This window comes from Oncorhynchus kisutch, linkage group LG16 (assembly GCF_002021735.2).
Source record: "Oncorhynchus kisutch isolate 150728-3 linkage group LG16, Okis_V2, whole genome shotgun sequence".
Lineage (NCBI taxonomy): Eukaryota > Metazoa > Chordata > Actinopteri > Salmoniformes > Salmonidae > Oncorhynchus > Oncorhynchus kisutch.
The window spans coordinates 27,935,695-27,962,697 of NC_034189.2; the positions used below are offsets into that span (position 1 = coordinate 27,935,695).

At 45.6% G+C, this 27,003-nt stretch overlaps 1 protein-coding gene across 5 annotated transcripts in view; it reads right to left on the reverse strand.

The window, feature by feature from the left end:
• The window catches only part of nrxn2b (neurexin 2b), a 1,016,923-nt gene that overhangs the window by 511,249 nt on the left and 478,671 nt on the right, over positions 1–27,003 (reverse strand). For all 5 annotated transcript variants that reach the window (XM_031792165.1, XM_031792164.1, XM_031792163.1 and 2 more), the window contains 5 exons: positions 16,572–16,733; positions 8,233–8,671; positions 6,405–6,788; positions 3,623–3,826; positions 874–900 (listed from right to left, as the gene is read on the reverse strand). In XM_031792165.1, the coding sequence (XP_031648025.1) occupies positions 874–900; positions 3,623–3,826; positions 6,405–6,788; positions 8,233–8,671; positions 16,572–16,733 (1,216 nt within the window). The remainder of the gene's footprint in view (positions 1–873; positions 901–3,622; positions 3,827–6,404; positions 6,789–8,232; positions 8,672–16,571; positions 16,734–27,003) is intronic.

Sequence of the window (27,003 nt, forward strand, 5' to 3'; positions counted from 1 at the left end):
ATGGCTAAGAGAGAGAGATGGCTAAGAGAGAGAGATGGCTAAGAGAGAGAGATGGCTAAGAGAGAGAGATGGCTAAGAGAGAGAGATGGCTAAGAGAGAGAGATGGCTAAGAGAGAGAGATGGCTAAGAGAGAGAGATGGCTAAGAGAGAGAGATGGCTAAGAGAGAGAGATGGCTAAGATAGAGAGATGCTAAGAGAGAGAGATGGCTAAGAGAGAGAGATGGCTAAGAGAGAGAGATGGCTAAGAGAGAGAGATGGCTAATAGAGAGAGATGGCTAAGAGAGAGAGATGGCTAAGAGAGGGAGATGGCTAAGAGAGAGAGATGGCTAAGAGAGAGAGATGGCTAAGAGAGAGAGATGGCTAAGAGAGAGAGATGGCTAAGATAGAGAGATGGCTAAGAGAGAGAGATGGCTAAGAAAGAGAGATGGCTAAGAGAGAGAGATGGCTAAGAGAGAGAGATGGCTAAGAGAGAGAGATGGCTAAGAGAGAGAGATGGCTAAGAGAGAGAGATGGCTAAGAGAGGGAGATGGCTAAGAGAGAGAGATGGCTAAGAGAGAGAGATGGCTAAGAGAGGGAGATGGCTAAGATAGAGAGATGGCTAAGAGAGAGAGATGGATAAGAAAGAGAGATGGCTAAGAGAGAGAGATGGCTAAGAGAGAGAGATGGCTAAGAGAGAGAGATGGCTAAGAGAGGGAGATGGCTAAGAGAGAGAGATGGCTAAGAGAGAGAGAGACATAGTGATAGAGTGATCACTTGTATGACGTAAGGGGAACGGCAGCATTTTATGGGGGGGGACACATCATACAGAAGACAGTGGCACAATCAGTAGAACAGTGATATAAGTCTTAGAAATGCATATAATAAACCACTTACTGAGGTTACAGTCTATCCTGATACAATCTGGCGGGAGAGAGAGCGAGATGGTGAGGTCAAATCAAATAAAGAGAGAGGAGAGAAAGGAGAAGAAAAGAGAGAGAGAGAGAGAGAGATAATAACATTTTACATCCTTCAAGGTACATTCTGCAGACAACCAGGCATTTCGCTAGGGACCACCATCCGGGGACAGAGCTACGAGTCAGGATCACCCTTTTCCTTTTCCACACCTCCGTCATCACCCCCCCCCCACCATCCCTCCCTCAGTCCCTGCAGCCACCATTCAAAACCCACCCAGTCCCAATGCGCTACAGAAGGCAAGATATTCACCCAATCATTGGTACAATGAAGCTCTGGAGCTGTAGGTCTACTTGGCGGCACTTGATGGCCAGGGAACCAAGCCCATTCAATAAGCGGAGGATGAGAAACGTGCGTTTTTCAAGTAATCCCGACTCTTGATCTCTCGTGCTAGATAGACAAAGATGACGTGTGGAGCGCGTACAGCAAGGTCATCAATTCCACGTGTGATGACATCGTGGGCGCGACCGAACGTGGAAACAGTGGACATGGCGTACAGATAAGTCGTCGGTCGATCGAAGCGCATTGGGTCAGTAGATATGGAGAGATATGGGTCAATTCACCATTTCAGTCACTGGCGTGTTAGTCCAAGCGAGAGTCGGCGATTGTTAAGTGCGTTTCGTTATTCCTATTCCCTACAGTGGCTTTTATCAGAAATGGGTTAACCGAGTGCCAACAATGTGATGATGGGTTAGAAAGAGCTTGCCTTTTGTAGCCCCTCGGGTATGGAAACCAACAGCAGCAATATTAGGAAAGGGTGATCTGCACACCCCAGTCACAGTAAGCCAAGTGCACGCACACCTATATCAGGATATTCTATAATATTCTAGATATGCTAGAATATGCTATACAAGCACTAACTCTAGCTTTATTCTACAACAGCTTTCTCTGAAATGCATGTGGAGCTCCATTATCGAGTTAGTATTCTCTTCTGCCCCCTGGTGGTGACAGGCTGCGTGTGCATGTGGCTGTGGCTGAGGCGTGGTCTCGAGCTGTCAACCGCTACAGAATAGTGGACTCAAACAGCCATGGACCAGGCTCACTGTTATTGGGATTCTGTGGCTGATACTGACATTAAAAGGTCATTTGTCATTCCTCAATGACAACATCACCTAATGAAAAATTAGATTGTCCACAGCTTGTGTGAGTGCGGTCAATGTGATTGTGATTGAGTTTGAAAGAAAGGAAAACATGCATTACTATTTACACGTGTGTGCCTACGTCACAGACTGCAGAATGATCAATTAAACCAACTAATTGTATATTGATCATCTGATCATGCAGTGTCCCTGTACACTGTTTCATATTGATCAATGAACTCATCTTTTAATTATCTTGGGGAATATGGTAAGCAGTCCTCCTCTGGTTCTAAAACAAATTCCACCTCCAACTGAGACAAAAATTGATTTCCTCTAAACTAGCAATTAATATAAATGTTGATGTGGATATGACACCTCTGAGTATGGTCTAATTCGGGGAGAAGTGAGGGAGTGATCTAGGCAGAAATGAAGAGGAGGAACTAGGGAAGGATGTTCGGTAAACTATCATCTGGCTCATTTGGACACATTAGCGCTATGGATTAGCATTTAGCCTCATTAGCTAAGATAAACGATGTGTTTGGCTGGGGCTGATTGTTCTGGGCCAAGGTGGACTTGGGTCTGTGTGTCGGTCCTCTGGCGCAGGGCTGAGCAGCATGGCAAAGGCAGAGTCAGCTACATCACAGAACGTGTGTGTGTGTGTGTGTGTGTGTGTGTGTGTGTGTGTGTGTGTGTGTGTGTGTGTGTGTGTGTGTGTGTATGTGTGTGTGTGTGTGTGTGTGTGTGTGTGTGTGCGTGTATGTGTGTGTGTGTGTGTCGCTGTGGGACAACACTGGGCTGTGAGCCGGTCTCTCTGACTGTTTGATCCGAGGGCCGCAGACATACAGGCCATTGAAGGGATGAAAAGTTCCATCGTCTGAGCCTTGGCCAAGTGAGAGATGAGAGAGCGAGCGAGAGTGAGGGAGAGAGCGAGAGAGACAGAAACTTTGAGAGTGTGATAGAGAAATGGAGAAAGAGTCAGAGAGAGAGAGAGAGAGAAAACAAGATGAATAGAATGGATACGGTGTGGCATTATTGGAGGAACCATCCTCATGTCTCTAAGTCGGTGGCCCACACTCCTGTATCCCAGGGTGCACCTGGGCCTTGTTTCTCCCCTACTCCCACTGTGAACTCTCTCCCTTCAAGTGGCAGGCACCGTTATCAGTGCCATAGGTCACAACAGTCTGCCAGGAGTCCAAACTATAGACAAAGGCTTAGTGCTGTAGGGTAATATGTTTCTGTATCACTGCCTTCCAGTCTCTATATTTGTTCTACTCATCTAGAATGATGTTAGAGTAGTCTATGGACCATACCGGCTCTGGCTTTACCATTCTCTATAGCACCCCCTACTGGAAGACTGTGAACAACCAAACCCCTTTATCTTCAGGCTAGAGGTCTCTCCACAGGGACCACGGGAGAAACAGAACCTTGGGTAAGCAGAGGGGGTACAGGAGTAGATCTACCCAGGGAGGCAGAGACCGGAGACGGGCTTGCAGTAACAGACAAAGGCTCATGTTTAGGGGGTGGAGATGGAGCTTGACGGAAGGGTACGAGAATGGGGTTGCCGAGGTCATGGTGGGGTTGCCATGGGTTACCTAGGTTGACAGTCAGCTTGACCCTGCCACCGTCCAACTCTAGCCTCAGGGTGTCAGCGGACTCTTTGGAGGTGGTGGCCACGAGGAGACCGAATGCCCGTTGGGACATGAACCGCAGCGCCACGTCCTCTGCCTCGGTGTGCATGGTCCCCGGGATGATGATCTTCAGGTACATGCTGCCGTCGTAGCTCAGCACCGTTGCCTCTGTACGAGGGGTGGAAGTAATTGGGGGGGGATGCAGAGGCAGACACACGTTCAGATACAGACAGACACACACACAGACATTAACAGGAGAACAGAGATCAGACATACAGCATTAGATGAACCAACAGACACTGACAACCAGCACGGGAAAGGACATCCAAGTTCAGCAAAGCGTCTTTTCTTTGAAGAGAAACTAGAGGAACCAGGTCTAACATAAACAATAGAAGAGTTATTGTAGATGCCTTGACGTCATCCTAGGCCCGTTCAGAGAAACAATGCATGCACCCCCTGCAGCTGACTAGATCACTTCTGAAGAGTTGCCTAAGGAGGGCTGTGTATATGGGTCAACACATGTTGCCATGGGCTCAGCTGATTCACCATGGCTGGGTACTTGCCTTTTATTTTAGATGCATATGGTTGGGAGCACAAACCAAATACTGTATGCTGCTACTGGTTAGGCCACTGAAATCCACTTGAACAGATAGCATATTGCTTTTTGGAAAACAACTACTTGCTGTTAAATGAAAAGGTTTAGAAGGTTAGTTTCCAATCTCACTGGATTATTGAAGACAAAGTCCCACACTACTCATACACAAATATTGAGTTAAGACACTGTGGCAAACGTGTGACAGCCAAGCATAACTCTCTTAAACGGCCTTGCAGTATTTGATAGCCACACTAGATGGCAGGGAAGCAGCACGAGAAACACAGCCGGCCCATTTGAGAAACAGAAACATGAAACATTAGACCCACAGTCCCACAGTACTCATTCACAAATATTGTGTTAGGCCACTCTGGTCAGAGCGTTGGGTCAGTAAACGACAGGTCACTGGTTCAAATCCTCGAGCCGAATAGGTGAAAGAAATCTGCCGCCGTGCCCTTGACCAAGGCACTTAAACCTAATTGCTCTGGATAAGAATGACTAAAATGTGTCACGTGAAATGCCAGACGTGTGACAACGAAGCATAACTCTCTTTCATACCCTTGCAGTATTACATTGCCACACTAGATGGCAAGGAAGCGCTACAAAAACACAGATGGCCCCATTTAAGAAACAGAAACATTACATAAAACTGCCCTTCACTTCCGAAACTGTCCATTACACGTAGATCCTTCACTTCCGAAACTGTCCATTACACGTAGATCCTTCACTTCCTAAACAGTCCATTACACGTAGATCCTTCACTTCCTAAACTGTCCATTACACGTAGATCCTTCACTTCCTAAACAGTCCATTACACGTAGATCCTTCACTTCCTAAACTGTCCATTACACGTAGATCCTTCACTTCCGAAACTGTCCATTACACGTAGATCCTTCACTTCCTAAACTGTCCATTACACGTAGATCCTTCACTTCCGAAACTGTCCATTACACGTAGATCCTTCACTTCCTAAACAGTCCATTACACGTAGATCCTTCACTTCCTAAACTGTCCATTACACGTAGATCCTTCACTTCCGAAACTGTCCATTACACGTAGATCCTTCACTTCCGAAACTGTCCATTACACGTAGATCCTTCACTTCCTAAACAGTCCATTACACGTAGATCCTTCACTTCCTAAACTGTCCATTACACGTAGATCCTTCACTTCCGAAACTGTCCATTACACGTAGATCCTTCACTTCCTAAACTGTCCATTACACGTAGATCCTTCACTTCCTAAACTGTCCATTACACGTAGATCCTTCACTTCCGAAACTGTCCATTACACGTAGATCCTTCACTTCCTAAACTGTCCCATTACACTTAAATCCTTCACTTCCTAAACTGTCCATGACACGTAAATTCTTCACTTCCTAAACTGTCCATTACACGTAGATCCTTCACTTCCTAAACTGTCCCATTACACTTAAATCCTTCACTTCCTAAACTGTCCATTACACGTAAATCCTTCACTTCCTAAACTGTCCATTACACGTAGATCCTTCACTTCCTAAACTGTCCATTACACGTAAATTCTTCACTTCCTCCACTGCCTTGATTTCAATCCCAATGTTCTATTGTGTCATTACCTTTGGCAGACCTACAACACAACATCCCTATACTGTGCATTCATTTCACCTCAAAGGTTCCTTTGGTGCTATTACACAACAAACAGCCTACAGCGAATTAGAATGGATCAGACATGCGTAGCCGCTAGCAGGTTGCACCACCCCCAAACAGACAGACAGAGAGAGAGCAGCCTTGCACCACCTGGATGTGTGACAAGCCCAGATGGTGACAGTAAGCATCGTCGCTCAACCGAGCTCCCCAAACCTCACCCAACCTCCCAGCAGTTCAGTCAGCTAGCTTCCCAAAAGCCACCCATCCTCGAGTGCATTGCTCCTTCAAATGTCCTTTTACCACACTGCAGCTGGTTGAGGCTTCAGAGTAGCACAGGATGAAGTCCATGTACTCGTACTATCTAAAGTCTATTATGATTAGGTTTAACTCGCTGGCTATAATAACACTTGTGAGCATGAAACCAAACCTGACTTCATCTCCGCAGCCTGCTACCCAAATGTCCTCATCCTGTTTGACCACCACTTGTTTCCCACTCCTCCACTTCTCCAGTCTCCCTGTTTCTCCTCACCGAGTTCACAGTTGCTGCCCAGGTAGCCGGTGCCGGTGCAGTCGCAGATGTAGCGGTTCCATCCCTCTTTACATAGGCCTCCGTTCCCACAGGGGGTGCTGCTGCACCTCTTCTGAAGCTCACGGGTGCAGAAGCTGCTGACGCCCGGGGAGCTCTGGATCTCGGCCAGGCGGCGCACGTCGCGGCTCTTGCCGTCGATGAAGAGGTCGCGGACGCAGCCCACGTAGCCGTAGTTGAGCAAGGCCGTCCAGACCTCGGGGGGCAGCACCAGGTCAGAGCGGGTCTCGGGAAGACCCCCCAGGAACATGTCGCTGTCCAGGTCCAGGATCTCACTGCCCTCGTTGGAGTTGAAGGGGATGCTGCGGCTGTTCACCGAGATGGAGCCTGGGAGTGGAGGCGGAGAGAGGAGGGTTATACACACGTCATGTCACGTGTGTACAGTTCTTAATTGAATGCCACTGAGGAAACAGAAAGGTGCCGCACTGCATTTTTTCCGCAAACATCCTTTCTGAAATGAAAAGTAATCCAAGAAGTAATCATAAAGTTTTTCAAAATGTATCGGTAATCCGATTACAATTTTTTTTGCTGGTAACGCAACCGATTACAGTTTTTTGTTGTAATCAGATTCCATGCAACTGACTACATGTAATCAGTTCCTCCCCCACCCTGACTGTGTACTGCATGTGTGTGTCACAGGAGGCTGCTGAGGGGAGGACGGCTCATAATAATGGCTGGAATGGAGTGAATGGGATGGCATCAAACACCTGTAAACCATGTGTTCCATGTGTTCAATAGCATTCCATTAATTCCATTCCAAACATTACTATGAGCCCGTCCGCCCCTGTCACGGCGCCACCGGGCACCTGTGGTATGTGTCAATGTAATTGAAGCATTAGGCGAGATAATGTCTGTTAGTAAGTGTGTTTACATGTTGGTACTCTTGTGTTTGCGGGCAAGTGTGATTGAGCGCATGGGATTGTGTGTGTGTGTGTGTGTGTGTGTGTGTGCGTGTGTGTGTCTGTGTCTGTGGTTGAGTGGATGTTGAATGAGAGTGCTTTTGTATGGTCTTGTGTGTTTGTGTTGTGGCTATAATCGGTTGAGTGGAGGGGGAACAACCCAGCAAAATGCAACATAGACGAGAGTGGATGAGACCCAGGTTCTTCTCGTGGCGCCCGGCTATGATTTACGACTCACTCTTAATTGTCTATTAAAATGCAATTACAGGAGGGGCAGGAGTGTGCTCAGAGAGACTCCCTATAGTAGCGCAACACACGCATGTGCGCATGCAAATGCGCACACACACACACACACACAAAACCATAAGTGCCTACGTGAAAGCATGCATGCATCATGCAGACCCCTCAGGGGACGGTATGAGAAGAAATGGGTATGACAGGACAGAGAGAGGCGGGAGGAGGGGGTGGAGAGGTGTGTAGGAGAAGGCTTTTAGGCAGGGCTGAAGGACAGGAAGATCATCATTAGAAAAGGTAAATGAAGGAACATGAATATTCAAAGCCTGTACACGTGTACTCCAAAGAAATAAAGTACTTCAGAAGCACAGGAGGCTGGTGCCACCTTAATTGGGAAGGACGGGCTCCCCTATAACGGCTGGAACAGAATGAATGGAATGGCATCAAAAACCTCAAACATGGTTTCCATGTGTTTGACACCATTCCATTCCAGCCAGACGTTCTCCCCTCAGCACCTCCCGTGTAGAATATACACAGCTCTCTATATACGCAATAGTCTACAAGTGTGTACATTAGACTCCTTCAGAACCATAACATTAGGAAGGTATTGTCACACTGCTTCGTGTTCATATGTTCACCTTTCCTCCCTTCCCTCTGGAAGTCCACATGGCACCACTCCCCGTCGTTCACCTTCTTATTACTGGTCTTCAGCTTGATACTCCCTGACCCCATGTCCATGAGTAGGTATAGGAACCCGTCCAGCAGCTCCATAGCAAAATAGTCTGACTTCATGTCTCGACCCGGTTTCTGCTCTTTAGGACCCTGGGGGCGCCCGTGGCTGAAAAGCAGCAGGCCGCTGGGTTCTGTGGTGCGGAAGTCGAAGGAGATGGAGCCTGTTTTCTTGGTGTTCCACTTGGGCAGGGCGATGAAGGACTCGGGGGACTCAAAGGTGACGGGGTCCAGGGCGGCCACATCCTCACAGCGGAAGACGAGGTCTCCGTTCAGGCTGATCTTAGGGTCCCGCTCGATGGCCAGCCGGGAGAGTTCTAGCTTGAAGTCGTTATTCTTATACACCACCTATAGGGAGAGAGGGAAGGCGATAGAGGCATTTTGATTTTAGTACGGTCAGCTAATGTTTAGGTTAATGTTCACATTCTGTGGGCCGTGTTGGCAATCATAGACACTTACAAAAAATAAAGGAGAGGCACACACTCTAGGAGCTCAGGTGCAAAAATATTTATGTCCAACGTTTCGACAGACAAGCTGTCTTCATCAGGGTATAAGCTAATGTGCTAATGTCTAAGTCAATGTTTAGGTTAATGTTCACATTCTATATAGGCTGTTTTAACAATCGTAGACACCACATGAGTTTGGGAAAGAGAAATGATGCATGCAAAGGCTAGCTGTCTACTTTCTATATTGATAGGTTTGGACATAGACAAATGCGTCAGGTACTTTGAATGTGAATAAAAGGAATATATACGACAAGCCACTCCTTTGATTACCGATGCCGTCGAGCCTTCCTTGGATTTCTCTGAAACACAATGTGTTCCATTTACACTTCCTTGCTATTCAAAACTCCCTTCACATTGAATTTAGCGTCTCAATATCCAATTACGCTACAGAGTGACTATAATTTTCAAATGACTAACCATAGACTTTAGAAGAAGCGCAGCGTTTGTTTGTGTGAGTGTGGGATTCACAGTTTAGTAAACTCAATTATTCACAACGACACTCTGGGTGATATCAAGGCGCAGGATGAAGGGAAGAAAGAAGGGAATAATGTAGTAGACTCCTACAGACTAATACAAATGTTCCTGTCAGACTTAAAGCTAAAAAAAAAAAAATTGTCTGCACTCTTGTATGCGCATTCATAATATATATATATATATTCGGTGCTAAAAACTCTGGATAGTTTATTAAGCTGTCTTTTCCTGCAGCTTTATCTGACAGGTCCATACACTACCATGACGGCTGTCATCGGAGGAATGGTGTTAGCCGCCCTGGAAAGGTGGCACACTGTGAAACCACCGCAAGTGTGTGTGAACGCCACTTTTCGACGGAGGGTGAGAACACAGAAGCAAAGTTGGTTCTTGGCCCGGCGAGCACACGCACTCACAAACAGAAGTGTTGCAGATATGCAGGGACGCAGACACCAGGCCCTGAAAAAGTAGTTATTTTAGGGTAGCGTTAGAAAGATTGCCATTCCCAGCATATCCCATTTCATTTTTTCCTCTCAAGTTAGTGCCGAGGTACTGCAAAGCCCGCAACAAAAATGGACCAGCTGAAATCTCACAGTTTACCGAAATGGCTTTAAACATGAGAACTGGGGAATGCCTCAACTCACTTCTCTCATTTCAACATTTAATACAAGCGGCTCTGCAAAAGATGCAAACTTCTCTGCTTCCTCTTTCCTTCATAGCTCCACTTGTATCGCTGCCATATTTTCCTATTTTCCATCGTGACTGCAGGCTTGGCTAACACATTGAGCGTTTCAACGAGCCTGCCGGAGCGGTCGGCAGGGTTTGCACTTCCGGGATTTATTCTATTGATTGCATTGCACCAGACATAGCTAAAGCGAACCCAGCCAAAGTATTTGATAAACAACAAATACTACTTGAACACAGGTCTGAACTCCTGAGGTGCGGCAACAGCTTCTGCTCTGTGGACCTCCCAATCTCGTCATTAGAGACGGATTAGCGGCGCTAATAAGCCGTGCTAACTCTTCGTTGGCAGTCGACAAACCAGCCACAGTGAGTGGACTCAACTCATGGTGTTAGATAGAGAGTGAGGGAGGGGGAGGGGGGGGGGGGGGGGGGTGAGAAAGAGAGAGGGAGAGGAGAAAGTGGGTGAGGAGGAGGACAAGGTGCTGCAGTCCCTCACAAAAGGAATGGGTTAATTGCTGGTATTGTGATATCTGCGATGCCAGAGGGAAGTCCTTCGACATCATGGCTTTGTTTTTAGCTCTGACATGCACTGTCAACTGTGGGACCTTAAATAGACAGGTGTGTGCCTTAACAAATCAATTGAATTTACCACAGCTGGACTACAATCAAGTAGAAACAGCTCAAGGATGATCGATGGAAACAGGATGCACCTGAGCTCAATTTCAAGTCTCATAGCAAAGGGTCTAAATACTTATGTAAATAAGGGTCTGAATACTTATGTAAATAAGGTATTTCTGGTTTTTATTATTTTTTTATTTCTAAAACAGGTTTTTGCTTTGTCATTATGGGGTATTGTGTGTAGACTGATGAGGCTTTTTTTAAATCCATTTTTGAAGAAGGCTGTAACGTAGCAAAAAATGTGGAAAAAGTCAAGGGGTCTGAATACTTTCCGAAGGCGATGGATGTTGACGACATTACAGGACAGTAAGTACATGAGCGGCAGTCAAACTTTAGGTGAACTTCAGAGAGTTTAAAGGTAAGACAGCCTCCTGTATTCGTCTAAACATTATCGCTAAGTCCCTGTAATAAGACAAGCAGTTCTGTCACTATTCTGATGTTACTTAACAACTTTTGCCAAAAGGCACAGGGGACATTTTCTGGAGGAATGACTTTGGAGGTGCGCCCCCGTCAAAATGTCTGTCTGAACCGATGTGTATCGGCGTGTATCGGCTTATGCTTTTCACTGTTCTCACGGCTAGCACGAGCGCTGTGCCATTCGTCTCCTTCAGGGTGACTGGATTGATTTGTTTTGTCATTGAGAAACTCGGACAGCCTAAGCAGCGCTGCAATCCAGCGAGCAGCCAGGCTGGCCCAGACATAATCACTTTCACTGATGCTCCCAGGGGCTGAGGACCTGGTGTGTGTGCGTGTGTGTGTGTGTGTGTGTGTGTGTGTGTGTGTGTGTGTGTGTGTGTGTGTGTGTGTGTGTGTGTGTGTGTGTGTGTGTGTGTGTGTGAGAGAGAGAGTGAGAGAGAGAGAGAGAGAGAGAGCAAATGGAGGTTGTTGTTGGCCATAATTGTATATAATTCTCTTGTGGGTTTGTTTGTTGGGGGGTTGTTGCAGGTGTGAATGTTAATTTCTTCAGGAAAACAGACCTGTTTCAGAGGGGCATCGTTTTTAAAAGGAATAATTATTTTGTTGACACTATTTGTAATTGACATACAAGTGCAATACTTCAACAGTATTCAACAGCTACTTCATCTACTGTTTTCACTTCTCAGGTCAGGAGGAGAACAGAGAGCAAGAGCAGCAAACAAAACAGACTTGTAAACACCAACTCCTGCAAATGAGTGTTTCTCTGTTACTCACAAGCCAACTCACACAAACAGACCCAAATACTCACCACGCAAGCTTAGAGGCACACACCCATGCATGCACGCACACACACACACACACACACACACACACACACACACACACACACACACACACACACACACACACACACACACACACACACACACACACACACACACACACACACACACTCACACACACACACGCACCCACAATCAATCATCACACACACCTGACTAATTTCCCATTGTGGAAAAGATGTGAATTGGGTAGGCTGCACGCTGAGGTGCCTGAGTAAAATGTGTCCAATGAGGGCGGGAGACAGAAGAGAGTTGGGGAGATCCTATCATCCAACCAAGGTGAGGCTCACATGGAGCTGCAGAGAGATAGAGCGGGAATGGGGAGGTGGGGAGAGAGGGAGGGAGGAGAGGGGGGGTGAATTCTGCTAGTTTGGGAATCAGTCGAAGAAATCCATTTTTAATTTGGATGTCAAAGCTGGTGTCCCAGCAACACTGGCATAGACTTAATTACACAAATGCCTGGAGAGAGAGAGAGAGAGAGAGGAGAAAGAGAGAGTGAAGAGAGAGGGATAGGAGGGTGTGAAAGAGGGCGATAGCAAGGTGACATGTAGAAGCAGAGGGGAAGACAGATGGTAATATTGGGGGGAAAGAGTTATGTGCCCATAAAAGACTTGCCCAGTGAAATAAAGGTGTAACTTCACAGCGTAACCTAGGAACAATAAAACAAGGTAAACTAAGTGTATCTCTAAAAGACTCGAGATCCTCTGTGGCTCACACTCTCCTTTTTCTGTCTTTTGACTCACTCCATCCCCACTCTCTGCTCCCATTCAATGGATTTCTCGCTCCTGGAGGCTCCTGGCCAGGCGTATCAAAGGCGTTTCGCTCCACTGGGAGCTTGAAATCACGGCCACAGCCCTGACACAAGACTCCGAAATCTGCCCACGCTACTGACCAAGAGGATGAAACAGTCCCCAAGAGTCAACTTTTTATCAATAATCCAACTTCCAAATACCACTAGAGAGAATGTGTCTGGATACTGCTCTTGTGTTTTTTTGATCTTGTGTTTCCAACACATTACTCAAACACTTGGAAAGATTGTGTTGTACATAGGCAGCATTTCTTATGGAACTAAACAGCTCTTTCCTGTACAGTGCAGTCAGCCCCTCTCTTTGCCTGACCTAAAAAGAGATGGAACATTCAACATTTGTCACCATCACAATCTGGATTCACCAGCGGTGCGCTCTCTCTCTCTCACTCTCTCACTCTCTGTGTTTGTTATAACAATGTGCAAATAGGTAAATAAACATAAATTAGGATCCCCATTAGCTGTTGCAACAGCTACTCTTCCTGTGGTCCACATGAAACATGACATAATACAGAACATTAATAGACAAGAACAGCTTAAGGACAGAACTCAATATTTTTTTTTTTAAAGGCACAATCTGCACACAATACCCCATAATGACAAAGCGAAAACAGGTTTTCAGAAAAGTTAGCAAATGTATTAAAAATAAAAAACAGAAATACCTTATTTATTTTTGTATTCAGACCCTTTGCTATGAGACTCGAAATTAAGCTCAGGTGCATCCTGTTTCCATTGATCATCCTTGAGATGTTTCTACAACTTGATTGGAGTCCACCTGTGGTAAATTAAATTGATTGGACATGATTTGGAAAGGAACACACCTATCTATTAAAGGTCCCACAGTTGACAGTGCATGTCAGAGCAAAAACCAAGCCATGAGGTCAAAGGAATTGTCCGTAGAGCTCCGGGACAGGATTGTGTCGAGGCTCAGATCTGGGGAAGGGTACCAAAACATTTCTGCAGCATTGAAGGTCCCCAAGAACACAGTGGCCTCCATCAATGTTAAATGGAAGAAGCTTGGAACCACCAAGACTCTTCCTAGACCTAGCCGCCCGGCCAAACTGAACAATCGGTGGAGAAGGCCCTTGGTCAGGGGGTTGACCAAGAACTCGATGGTCACTCTGAAGGAGCTCCAGAGTTCCTCTGTTGAGATGGGATAACCTTCCAGAAGGACAACCGTCTCTGCAGCACTACCAATCAGGCCTTTATGGTAGAGTGGCCAGACGAAAGCCACTCCTCAGTAAAAGGCACATGACAGCCTGCTTGGAGTTTGCCAAAAGGCCCCTAAAGAATCTCAGACCATAAGAAACAAGATTCTCTGGTCTGATGAAACCAAGATTGAACTTTTTGGCCTGAATGCCAAAAATCACGTTTGGAGGAAACCTGGCACCATCCCTACAGTGAAGCAGGGTGGTGGCAGCATCATGCTGTCAGGATGTTTTTCAGCGGCAGAGATATCATTGATGAAAACCTGTTGCAGAGTGCTCAGGACTGCAGACTGGGGCAAAGGTTGACCTTCCAACAGGACAACGACACTAAGCACACAGCCAACACAATGCAGGAGTGGCTTTGGGACAAGTCTCTGAATGTCCTTGAGTGGCCCAGCCAGAGCCTGGACTTGAACCAGATCGAACATCTCTGGAGAGACCAGAAAATAGCTGTGCAGCGACACTCCCCATCCAACCTGACAGAACTTGAGAGGATCTGCAGAGAGGAATGGGATAAACTCCCCAAATACAGGTGTGCCAAGCTTGTACTATCCTACCCAAGGAGACTCGAGGCACTTCAGCAAAGTAATGAGTAAAGGGTCTGAATACTTATGTAAATGTAATATTTCAGCTTTTACTTTTAATAACTTTGCAAATGTTTCTAAAAACAGTTTTTCCTTTGTCCTTATGGGATATTAGGTGTAGATTGATGATTAGACTAATTTCTAAATCGACTTTAGAATAAGGCTGTAACGTTAAAAAAAAGTCAATAGGTCTGAATACTTTCTGAATGCACTGTATGTGTCTCTAATATGGTCATACATTTGGCAGGAGGTTAGGAAGTGCAGCTCAGTTTCCACCTTATTTTATGGGCAGTGTGCACATAGCCTGCCGGCTCTGCCTACGGCGGCCCCTCTCAATAGCAAGGCGATGCTCACTGAGTCTCCCTCTCTCTCTCTTTCCCTTAACCCGCTCTTCACTTGCTCTTCTCTCTCTAATTTCTGCCCCCTATTCTCTTCTACACAGTCTTCTCACTCTTACTTGTCACCCTCTCTTCCCATTTTCACAGCTGATTATATATTGCAGACTTCACTTGCAGGCTTCATTCTTTCTTGACTGGACATCTGTCTTCTCTCGTCCTTTCGCTGTGTCTGCTCCCCCTTCCCCATCTGCTCGTACAGTATCACCCTTTCTCTTGCTCTTAGTCTTCCTTCCTCCCTTTATACTTTGACAATTACTGGCAGATTTCACTCGTCCAAGTCATGTCAACCTCTTTCTTCTCTTCTCTCTGCATTTAAAAAAGATGTGTCCTTTTCCCCGCCGCTTTATACTCCTTCACTTTCCCTCATCCTCCTCTTTCCTCTTCCTCCTCCCCTCCCTCCTTCTCGCCCTCTGTTTCTCCTCTCTCTCTCTGTTTGGGAATTGATTGTATCATCGTCTTCATCAGTGACGTTTTCCGGGCATAAGCATCTTTGGAAGGTGAGTCGGGGTCTAAACTTACTGTTAGTTAGGATAGTAGAATACACAACGTGCAATTCTAAATTGGGTAGTGCATCATCAGCGGCAAGGCATGTGCCCAGGGGCCCTGACCTCTAGGGGGCCCCAATTGATTTTGTTAGTCACTCTCACACATACAGTATCATATGAACATGGAATAAGCCATGGCAAAATGTAGAATTGCAGGATCTTTGCTTTAAAAAGGCAAAGTTCTCTCTCTTCCACATGTCACAATGAGTAAAATGTGAATGTGTTTTAAAACCCATGGGAAAGTGTGTAGAATTGCAGAACATTTGCTTTAAAACTAAAATGTTCTCCACGCCATCAAGAGGGGAGCCAATACATTTGTTGTCTGCGATGTGGGGGGGGGAGGGCCTCAACCAAATCTCGCTTAGGGCCCCCAAAAAGCTAGAAACGGCCCTGATCCTCATCTTCAGGAGACAGACTAGAAATGCCTTGGGAGGATGAGTCCAAGAGGGAATTTTTCTTACAGCAACCAAAATAATGAAAACGTAATTGTAAGAGCATAATTAAGTTAGAGATGTGATTACTATATGATTCATTAAAACCGATGAAAAAGTAATCACTTATTCAAATCAGAGAACCTTTATGAGGAAATGAATTGGAGCCTTATTCCCAGTCCTTCCTATATAAGCCATTAGGCATACCAGAGTATAATGTTTGAAATGGAGTGGTCCTTTTCTCATCTTGTTAAGTTGTGGCTTGGAGCCTTATTGGTGAGAAAAACTATTTCATACCAACTATGGTGACTTATCATTTTACTTCCGCTTAGAGTTAGAATAATCATTTAGCGTCTCTGAGAGAATATCCAGCCTGTTCATAGGGAATGTATGATGCCTCTACACGCCTGTCTGACACCTCCTACTCTCTCACACACACACACACACACACACTGGTTCACACGCAGAGAAATGACATCTGTGTAGACTGTTTGTGTACGCGAGCAAGTATGAGTGTCTGAGTGTGTGTGTGTGCATCATAGGCAGCCGGTGGTTACCTTACTGGTGACGGAAGGATTATTATGAGCCGTCCTCCCTTCAGCAGACTCCTGGGGAGTGTGTGTGTGTGTGTGTGTTTAGGTGATTCCCCCCGTGATGCCAGTACTGAACCAGAGACACTCACATCTTTAAGGCAGCCCATGAAGTTGTTGCTGACGGGTGATCCGGGCAGGTCCGCAGTATTGGGACTCCCCCCAATGTAGAAGAAGTCATCTGAGCCCAACATGGTATAGTCCTCCTGGGTATAACCAGTAGTGGTCAGAATACCATCCACTGATATAGTCACCTGGTACGGGCACGGCCCAACAGAGACAGGTAGGTAGAGAGGGATAGACAGATGGAGCGAGACAACAACAAAAAAGAGAGAGAAAGAGTAGAGGAGTGGAGGAGGGGAAAGGAAAGGAAGAGGTTGGATTAAACACTGGCGGTAGGCGGGGCTGTCCCCTACGGTGTGGCGTTACTCGTTCACGATTGGTCGCGTGGGCGCAGCTCAGAGGGGAGTCGCTCACGAGTGCAGTTGCTAGGGTTGACCACTGGGACGATGCTGTTTTCACTCTCTAATAAGGTCTCAAGGGTAAGACTAGTTCGTGGAAGTATCAATTGCATATTATTTGACCACTTAACAAACTAGACAACTGACAATATGACCTTGCAGAGTCAAACAACTGACAAACCTCAATGACTATTCAGTCTGCGTTCCAGTCGAACAGAACCTCAATCAAGAGAGTCGGGGGATGAATAGAACTTTATTTTAATATTTAAATACCAAAAGTCGTGTTTTTGTGCGAGGTTACGGGAGCGAGCGGCGTCTTTGATCACTGACGGAGCGGAAACTGACAGACGGAATCAAATGTACACCGCCAGGAGTCTGATGGAGGGGAGATAGCTCCAACTGAGAAAAAAGCCTTTGTTTTCCTTTCATGGAATGTAAAAGGCATCAACCGTCTGTTTTTAAAGGCTTCCTCAAGCCCTCTGGAGGAAGATTGTCAGCTTTTGCCAGAAAGGTGCCAGGCGCAAAGACATATTCATTCCCTCTCTCTACAGAATGTTAAGTCCTGGGTCTGTTCATTAGTATTGCAGAGACACTAGAGTATACTTCAGTGCAGAGTCACTGAGTTGACCTTAATTTGATTATAGCAGAGTTGAGATGAGAGGGGGACTCTTTATCATGTAATACCAGGCCTCTGACTTACTCAGGGTGGGAAAGAAAATCAGATATGAAATCTGTCCAATTGAAGTTCCTATGCAGTGCGAATATATTTAAAAAAATAACCAATTTGTCTTGTAACGGACTTATACACGGAGTATACTACCATACCCCGTTCAAAGGGATTTCAGTCTTTTGTCTCTTTTCCCATTCACCCTCTGAACGGCACACATACATACACAATCCATGTCTCAATTGTCTCAAGGCTTAAAAATCTTCTCCCCTCCATCGACACTGAAGTGGATTTAACAAGTGGCATCAGTAAGGGATCATAGTTTTCACTTGGGTTCACCTGGTCAGTCTGTCATTTTTGCAAATGTTTTGTGTACCAGGGGTATATTAGATGTTTTTAATTGAGTTTTAATGATGAGGATCAAAGTCTTCCCTGATCATTTCCGTTTTGTGATCAGAGAACATTGTGACAGTGTTTGCCCGTGGATTGTATGGAAACAGAGCAGTGTCTTGCCAAGTGACTTCATTTGGATTGGATTTTACAGTCCAACACCAATTTATATTGTAATTATACTAATAGTCCTGGCTAGGGTCGCTACGATCCTCTCCAATCTTTAATATGACATCTGTTGGCCCACACACTGTACCACACACAAACCAACAACCATGCTCTGGGTTACTGTGAATAACATTACATTCCACAGTGCAAATAGTTCATATTCGCTATATGGGTAGTGTGGGCCTTACTAATATCCAATCTAGTGATATTTGGGCTGTTTGGAGGGGGTAGAAAACAGGCAATTATTTTCTCTTAATACTGTACCTGTATTTAGATTTTCTATTGAAATCTGTTCTTTTGATAGTTACAAACGTCCTCCATTTTCTACCAACTCACAGTACATTGTGTTCTGTAGAACATTGTTGGTCAAAAGATTTCTTCAGCATTGATTCATTCACCTGTCAAATACTTGAAACTGCTTCGTATACATGAATCAACCTTGGCAACTGACGATTGACTGCTTTATAATAAAAAAAGATTCCCTAATCACAGTCAACAACAGAATAGTTGAGTACCAAACTGTGAATACCAACAAAGCTAAAAACTCTGAACATTCACCTTTTCTAATTTCAGCAAGACCTCATAAAAGACCTATACAAATATGCCTGAGTCAAAAGTGAAAACAGTGCCGTAACCATGGTACCTTGGTCTTTTGAGGTCCTGAAAACAACCCTGACAACAACTGCACTCCAAAGGTCTCGTCCCCAGCTAAGCACTCTGCTATTCCTTTTTTTTTGTGTGTGTGTGTGACTGTTTTCATTTTTTGACGTACTTCCCTCAAAACAGGGCAACCCATTTTTATGTCTGCTGTCACTACTTGAGGAAAATAGATAGAGGCCAGTTTAGGTTGTGCTTATAGGAGACGTGGAAGAGGTGGTGGTGGGGGCGGAGGTGGGCACATCCCTGGTCATCCTGGGGGGGGGGGGGGGGGGGGGGGGGGGCTGTCGATATGTTTGCCTGAGGGCCACTTCTCTGGAGGGGGAGGGGTCCTGTGGGGGGTGGGGGGAGAGACCGAAGGGGGAGGGAGGAAGGTCAACGTTATCGCATCTAGCAACTATAAGGTCTTTTGAGAAGCAGCCACAGCTGGCCCAAGTGAATCCAAGTACAAGTGATCGCAACACACGCTAATCAAAACCGGGGATCCATTGCTTTGTGGTTCTCATAACACAACCTCTTCTTGGCGGCTAGAGTCCATCAAATCGGGGGCAATCCACGGAACTCTACTTGAACCCCTTTCCATGACAGAATAAGACACCAACTGCAGCAGTTAAGTCACAGTTGGCAGTGGGCCTTGTGTGTTTAGCTGTGTGGTGGTTAGCGGTGCAGCGCTACGCTAGCCTGGCACTGGGTCCAGTAGTTAACATCATTAGTGGGCCATTAATGGAGGGAGTGTCAGCCAGCTGCCAGCCACCTGTGAGGATTCCAGCTGAAAGAGGGGAAATGGGAGATTAGCACTGTTTTTGGGGGGGCCACATCCCTCTCTCTCTCTCTCTCTCTCTTTCTCTCCCTACCTCCCTCCGTTCTGCCTGCCCTTGAGTATTTCCGAGCCTCTCAGATCACCCATTGACACACATCAATGCAAGAAATAGTAACAATAAGTAGTTTCACTGTAGTCTCCATTCAACTAAGTGTCACCATCCTGGCAATTTACCTACACCTATTATGCTGGTAATTGTTCAAATTTGGTTATCTCCATTTGTCCAGGCGAAAGAGAATGATTTGAATCAGGTGATCTGCCTTTTGCCAAAGTCTGAAGAATATTACGCTTTCCATGGACTTAAATAATCAAATGTCCAATGACCAAAACTAGCACCATGGCTAATAATCAGATATTACGTCTAGGGAATGTCTAGAGGGTATTGGGAGTGCTACACTACAGCACTCTAGTGAGTTAGGTATGGCCTCAGTCTTCAGCCCCACTGAATAGTATTGTCTGGAATGATGTTGCTGGTGGTTGCGTCATCTTCCACTGGCCGTCATCCTTCACTAGCCTGAGACTAAATGGTGATGATAACATCACAGCTCGCCGCTGGTTCAAAGTCCCTAGTTACCTCAGATGCCCATGAACCAGACAGTAGGCTGAGGAAACTGGAGAAACCACAGCCCCGCAATGTCTGCCTAAACTGTATAACACATTTGACTTCAAGCTTTTTTGTTTTATTTGATCAATAATCCAACTTTCAAATACTATTGCTCTTGTTTTTTTTGTTCTTGTATTTCCAACACATTACTCAAACACTTGGAAGGATTGTGTTGTAAGAAATGCTGCCTATGGAACTAAACAGCTCTTTCCCGTACAGTGCAGTCAGCCCCTCTCTTTGCCTGACCTAAAAAGAGATGGAACATTCAACATTGTCACCATCACAATCTGGAATCACCACTGGTTCTCTCTCTCTCTGACCCTCTCTCTCACTATCTCAATCTCAATCTCTGTCTCCTTCTCTCTCTCTGACCCTCTCTCTCACTATCTCAATCTCTTTCTCCTTCTCTCTCTCACTATCTCAATCTCTGTCTCCTTCTCTCTCTCACTATCTCAATCTCTGTCTCCTTCTCTCTCTCTGACCCTCTCTCTCACTATCTCAATCTCTTTCTCCTTCTCTCTCTCTGACTATCTCAATCTCTGTCTCCTTCTCTCTCTCTGACCCTCTCTTTCACTATCTCAATCTCTTTCTCCTTCTCTCTCTCTGACCCTCTCTTTCACTATCTCAATCTCTGTCTCCTTCTCTCTCTCTGACCCTCTCTTTCACTATCTCAATCTCTTTCTCCTTCTCTCTCTCACTATCTCAATCTCTTTCTCATTCTCTCTCTCTGACCCTCTCTCCCACTATCTCAATCTCAATCTCTGTCTCCTTCTCTCTCTCTGACCCTCTCTTTCACTATCTCAATCTCTAACTCCTCTCTCACTATCTCAATCTCTTTCTCCTCCTCTCTCTCTGACCCTCTCTCTCACTCTCCTAATTCCTGTCTCCTTCTCTCTCTCTGACTCCTCTCTCACTATCTCAATATCTGACTCCTCTCTATCTCTCCCTCTCTCTGACCCTCTCTCTCTCTCTCTCTCTCTCTCACTATCTCAATCTCTTTCTCCTTCTCTCTCTCTGACCCTCTCTCTCACTATCTCAATCTCTGTCTCCTTCTCTCTCTCTGACCCTCTCTTTCACTATCTCAATCTCTGTCTCCTCTCTCTCTGACCCTCTCTCTCTCTCACTATCTCAATCTCTTTCTCCTCCTCTCTCTCTGACCCTCTCTCTCACTCTCCTAATTCCTGTCTCCTTCTCTCTCTCTGACTCCTCTCTCACTATCTCAATATCTGACTCCTCTCTATCTCTCCCTCTCTCTGACTCCTCTCTCTCACTCCTTCTCTCTCTCACTATCTCAATCTCTTTCTCCTTCTCTCTCTCTGACCCTCTCTCTCTCTCTCTCTCTCACTATCTCAATCTCTTTCTCCTTCTCTCTCTCTGACCCTCTCTCTCACTATCTCAATCTCTGTCTCCTTCTCTCTCTCTGACCCTCTCTTTCACTATCTCAATCTCTGTCTCCTCTCTCTCTGACCCTCTCTCTCTCTCACTATCTCAATCTATTTCTTCTTCTCTCTCTCTGACCCTCTCTCTCACTATCTCAATCTCTGTCTCCTTCTCTCTCTCTGACCCTCTCTCTCACTATCTCAATCTCTGTCTCCTTCTCTCTCTCTGACCCTCTCTCTCACTATCTTAATCTCTGACCCTCTGACTCCTTCTCTCTCACTATCCTAATTCCTGTCTCCTTCTCTCTCTCTGACTCCTGTCTCACTATCTCAATATCTGACTCCTCTCTATCTCTCTCTCTCTGACTCCTCTCTCTCACTCCTTCTCTCTCTCACTATCTCAATCTTTGTCTCCTTCTCTCTCTCTGACCCTCTCTCTCACTATCTCAATCTCTTTCTCCTTCTCTCTCTCACTATCTCAATCTCTGTCTCCTTCTCTCTCTCACTATCTCAATCTCTGTCTCCTTCTCTCTCTCTGACCCTCTCTCTCACTATCTCAATCTCTTTCTCCTTCTCTCTCTCTGACTATCTCAATCTCTTTCTCCTTCTCTCTCTCTGACCCTCTCTTTCACTATCTCAATCTCTGTCTCCTTCTCTCTCTCTGACCCTCTCTTTCACTATCTCAATCTCTTTCTCCTTCTCTCTCTCACTATCTCAATCTCTTTCTCATTCTCTCTCTCTGACCCTCTCTCTCACTATCTCAATCTCAATCTCTGTCTCCTTCTCTCTCTCTGACCCTCTCTTTCACTATCTCAATCTCTAACTCCTCTCACTATCTCAATCTCTTTCTCCTTCTCTCTCTCTGACCCTCTCTCTCACTCTCCTAATTCCTGTCTCCTTCTCTCTCTCTGACTCCTCTCTCACTATCTCAATATCTGACTCCTCTCTATCTCTCCCTCTCTCTGACTCCTCTCTCTCACTCCTTCTCTCTCTCACTATCTCAATCTCTTTCTCCTTCTCTCTCTCTGACCCTCTCTCTCTCTCTCTCTCACTATCTCAATCTCTTTCTCCTTCTCTCTCTCTGACCCTCTCTCTCACTATCTCAATCTCTGTCTCCTTCTCTCTCTCTGACCCTCTCTTTCACTATCTCAATCTCTGTCTCCTCTCTCTCTGACCCTCTCTCTCTCTCACTATCTCAATCTATTTCTTCTTCTCTCTCTCTCTGACCCTCTCTCTCACTATCTCAATCTCTGTCTCCTTCTCTCTCTCTGACCCTCTCTCTCACTATCTCAATCTCTGTCTCCTTCTCTCTCTGACCCTCTCTTTCACTATCTCAATCTCTGTCTCCTTCTCTCTCTCTGACCCTCTCTCTCACTATCTTAATCTCTGACCCTCTGACTCCTCTCTCTCACTATCCTAATTCCTGTCTCCTTCTCTCTCTCTGACTCCTGTCTCACTATCTCAATATCTGACTCCTCTCTATCTCTCTCTCTCTGACTCCTCTCTCTCACTCCTTCTCTCTCTCACTATCTCAATCTTTGTCTCCTTCTCTCTCTCTGACCCTCTCTCTCACTATCTCAATCTCTTTCTCCTTCTCTCTCTCACTATCTCAATCTCTGTCTCCTTCTCTCTCTCACTATCTCAATCTCTGTCTCCTTCTCTCTCTCTGACCCTCTCTCTCACTATCTCAATCTCTTTCTCCTTCTCTCTCTCTGACTATCTCAATCTCTGTCTCCTTCTCTCTCTCTGACCCTCTCTTTCACTATCTCAATCTCTTTCTCCTTCTCTCTCTCTGACCCTCTCTTTCACTATCTCAATCTCTGTCTCCTTCTCTCTCTCTGACCCTCTCTTTCACTATCTCAATCTCTTTCTCCTTCTCTCTCTCACTATCTCAATCTCTTTCTCATTCTCTCTCTCTGACCCTCTCTCTCACTATCTCAATCTCAATCTCTGTCTCCTTCTCTCTCTCTGACCCTCTCTTTCACTATCTCAATCTCTAACTCCTCTCTCACTATCTCAATCTCTTTCTCCTTCTCTCTCTCTGACCCTCTCTCTCACTCTCCTAATTCCTGTCTCCTTCTCTCTCTCTGACTCCTCTCTCACTATCTCAATATCTGACTCCTCTCTATCTCTCCCTCTCTCTGACTCCTCTCTCTCACTCCTTCTCTCTCTCACTATCTCAATCTCTTTCTCCTTCTCTCTCTCTGACCCTCTCTCTCTCTCTCTCTCTCTCACTATCTCAATCTCTTTCTCCTTCTCTCTCTCTGACCCTCTCTCTCACTATCTCAATCTCTGTCTCCTTCTCTCTCTCTGACCCTCTCTTTCACTATCTCAATCTCTGTCTCCTTCTCTCTCTCTGACCCTCTCTTTCACTATCTCAATCTCTGTCTCCTCTCTCTCTGACCCTCTCTCTCTCTCACTATCTCAATCTATTTCTTCTTCTCTCTCTCTGACCCTCTCTCTCACTATCTCAATCTCTGTCTCCTTCTCTCTCTCTGACCCTCTCTCTCACTATCTCAATCTCTGTCTCCTTCTCTCTCTGACCCTCTCTTTCACTATCTCAATCTCTGTCTCCTTCTCTCTCTCTGACCCTCTCTCTCACTATCTTAATCTCTGACCCTCTGACTCCTTCTCTCTCACTATCCTAATTCCTGTCTCCTTCTCTCTCTCTGTCTCCTGTCTCACTATCTCAATATCTGACTCCTCTCTATCTCTCTCTCTCTGACTCCTCTCTCTCACTCCTTCTCTCTCTCACTATCTCAATCTTTGTCTCCTTCTCTCTCTCTGACCCTCTCTCTCACTATCTCAATCTCTTTCTCCTTCTCTCTCTCTCTGATCCTCTCTTTCACTATCTCAATCTCTTTCTCCTTCTCTCTCTCTGATCCTCTCTTTCACTATCTCAATCTCTAACTCCTTCTCTCTCACTATCTCAATCTCTTTCTCCTTCTCTCTCTCTGACCCTCTCTCTCACTATCTCAATCTGTCTCCTTCTCTCTCTCTGACCCTCTCTCTCACTATCTCAATCTCTGACTCCTTCTCTCGCTCTGACCCTCTCTCTCACTATCTTAATCTCTGACCCTCTGACTCCTTCTCTCTCACTATCCTAATTCCTGTCCCCTTCTCTCTCTCTGACTCCTCTCTCACTATCTCAATATCTGACTCCTCTCTATCTCTCTCTCTCTCTCTCTCTGACTCCTTTTTCTCACTTCCTTCTCTCTCACTATCTCTCTCTCACACTATTTCAATCTCTGACCCTCTGACTCCTCTCTCTCCCTCTGACCCTCTCTCTCACTATCCCTCTCTCTGACCCTCTCTCTCACTATCCCTCTCTCTGACCCTCTCTCTCACTATCCCTCTCTCTGACCCTCTCTCTTACTATCTCAATCACTGACCCTCTGACTCCTTCTCTCTCACTATCTCAATCTCTGACCATCTGACTCCTTCTCTGACGCTCTCAATCCTTCTCTCTCCAGCCTTCTCTCTCAATCCTTCTCTCTGACTCTCTCTTTCTCTCTCTCTGAATCTCTCAACACACACATGCCTCACATGAAAACACACATGCAAACATGATTTCAATCTTTGAAAGGGTAGACTGTGAGCTGGCTACCAATAATGAAAGTCATCATAGGAGTCTTTGTTGTAAATCTTGTTTCGGATGAATCATATTTAAGTTTTAAACAAGAATAAAGCCCATTAGACGAATGGCGCGCCAGTCAAAGTCAGCTCAACTTCTGAAAGTGCTGCCAAACGTACAATTAGGGTGGCTAACACTCCACTTTACCTTGAACAAGGCCCAAGGCTTTTGTGCTGATGGCAGCATTACATGGTAAAGCTTGTTTATACTGTATATCACGGGTGAACTGAATAATGTCCTAATGGCTGCAACACCTTATGGGCTTCAAGCCTTAATATTGGAGGCTTAGGGACATGCTTTAGAGGTAACACCTGGCACGGCACGAGATAGGTTGTCAGGATGTTTCAAGGCAACAGTGATGACAAGTTAAACACAACCAAGATTACACTGGGGTGAAATCAATGGGCTCAGGACGAGAGAAACGTAGGAACTTTCTGACGGGTTTTATTGTCTCTTTCTCTACCGCTTTCCTCTCTGTCAACTTGAAAGGATTGGATCCAGATTCTAGCCAATGACAATCCATTATACTTTAGGTAGACAGTCAGTGAACCAATCCAGCTTCTTTAAAAAGGAACATTCTGTCATCTGTGAGTACATACTGTATGTTCCAGCTTCCCTAATGCTGGAACATAGAAAGTGTCCATTGAGGACAATGCAGAATCAGTGAAGCTGTTTTCACAGAGCTGCACCCATAAGCTGGAATCCGTTGCTCTTCTACCAATGATTTTTGTAAAAGCAGAAAATGCACTTTGTGCATTCTTAAAATGGGCGGAAAGGAGTGGGTCGCTATAGGGTAATCGAGTAAGGAAATATACTCTGATCCTCCCACCCACATAGGGTACTGCGTTTAGTTGACGGCGTACTTGCTTTTACACAGGACATTTCCTTCTAAAAAGCAATGCTATTGCGTCTTTTGCGATTGTACATCTAAATTAGACTAGCCAAAGTGAATTATACACCCTCTTGGAGTGGTGCAATGTTCCCGTGTAAGTTATCTTAAACTGTGTTAACTTAAATGTTGACTGATTATAGAGCAGAAGACATTGGAAATGGATCCAGGAGTTATAATGAAAGGGAGTATCCTGAGCTTTGTGACGAAGGGGAAATTGCCTGCTTTCCCTTTAAATTGCTCAGCCAGTGCATTTCTTTACCTAACAATGTCAAAGAAATGAAACTGGTTGGCATGCAGAAAAAGGACTGAAGGACTCTGGGTAAGCAGGTATAAAAGGACACATCCACAACTATGCGGTTACTGCATGGAGCATGATATAAGACAGTGGTTGACAACCTTCGTTTCAACCTTTGTTTCAACCTTCGTTTCAACATGCCCTTAACTATTCAACTGCCATTGCCGTCAAATATGACGATCAGCGCAATATGTGTGTGTGCGTGCTGGGCTGGGACAAATGCCTTCCCACCCTGCAAGCTCGACAAGACAGATAGATATGTCATCCAGCTATGAATTTGTGATTTGATCCTGGGTTGCAGAGGATGCAGCAAAATGTCACCCGCTGTTGGTAACAGCTTCCATCTCGTTGTCACTGGACCAAAAGTAACACGTATGGAGAGAAATGGATCACCTCGTCAAGCCTCGAGATAATTACATCATACGGATGTACTGGAACCAGGGTCATTTCTGTGCCTCTTTTATTTACCTTTAAAAAAATACGCTTTGACAGCGCATTCCTTCTCATGCCAAACTAAACTGTGCCCCTCGGAACCGGATATCCTATATTTAGCCTCC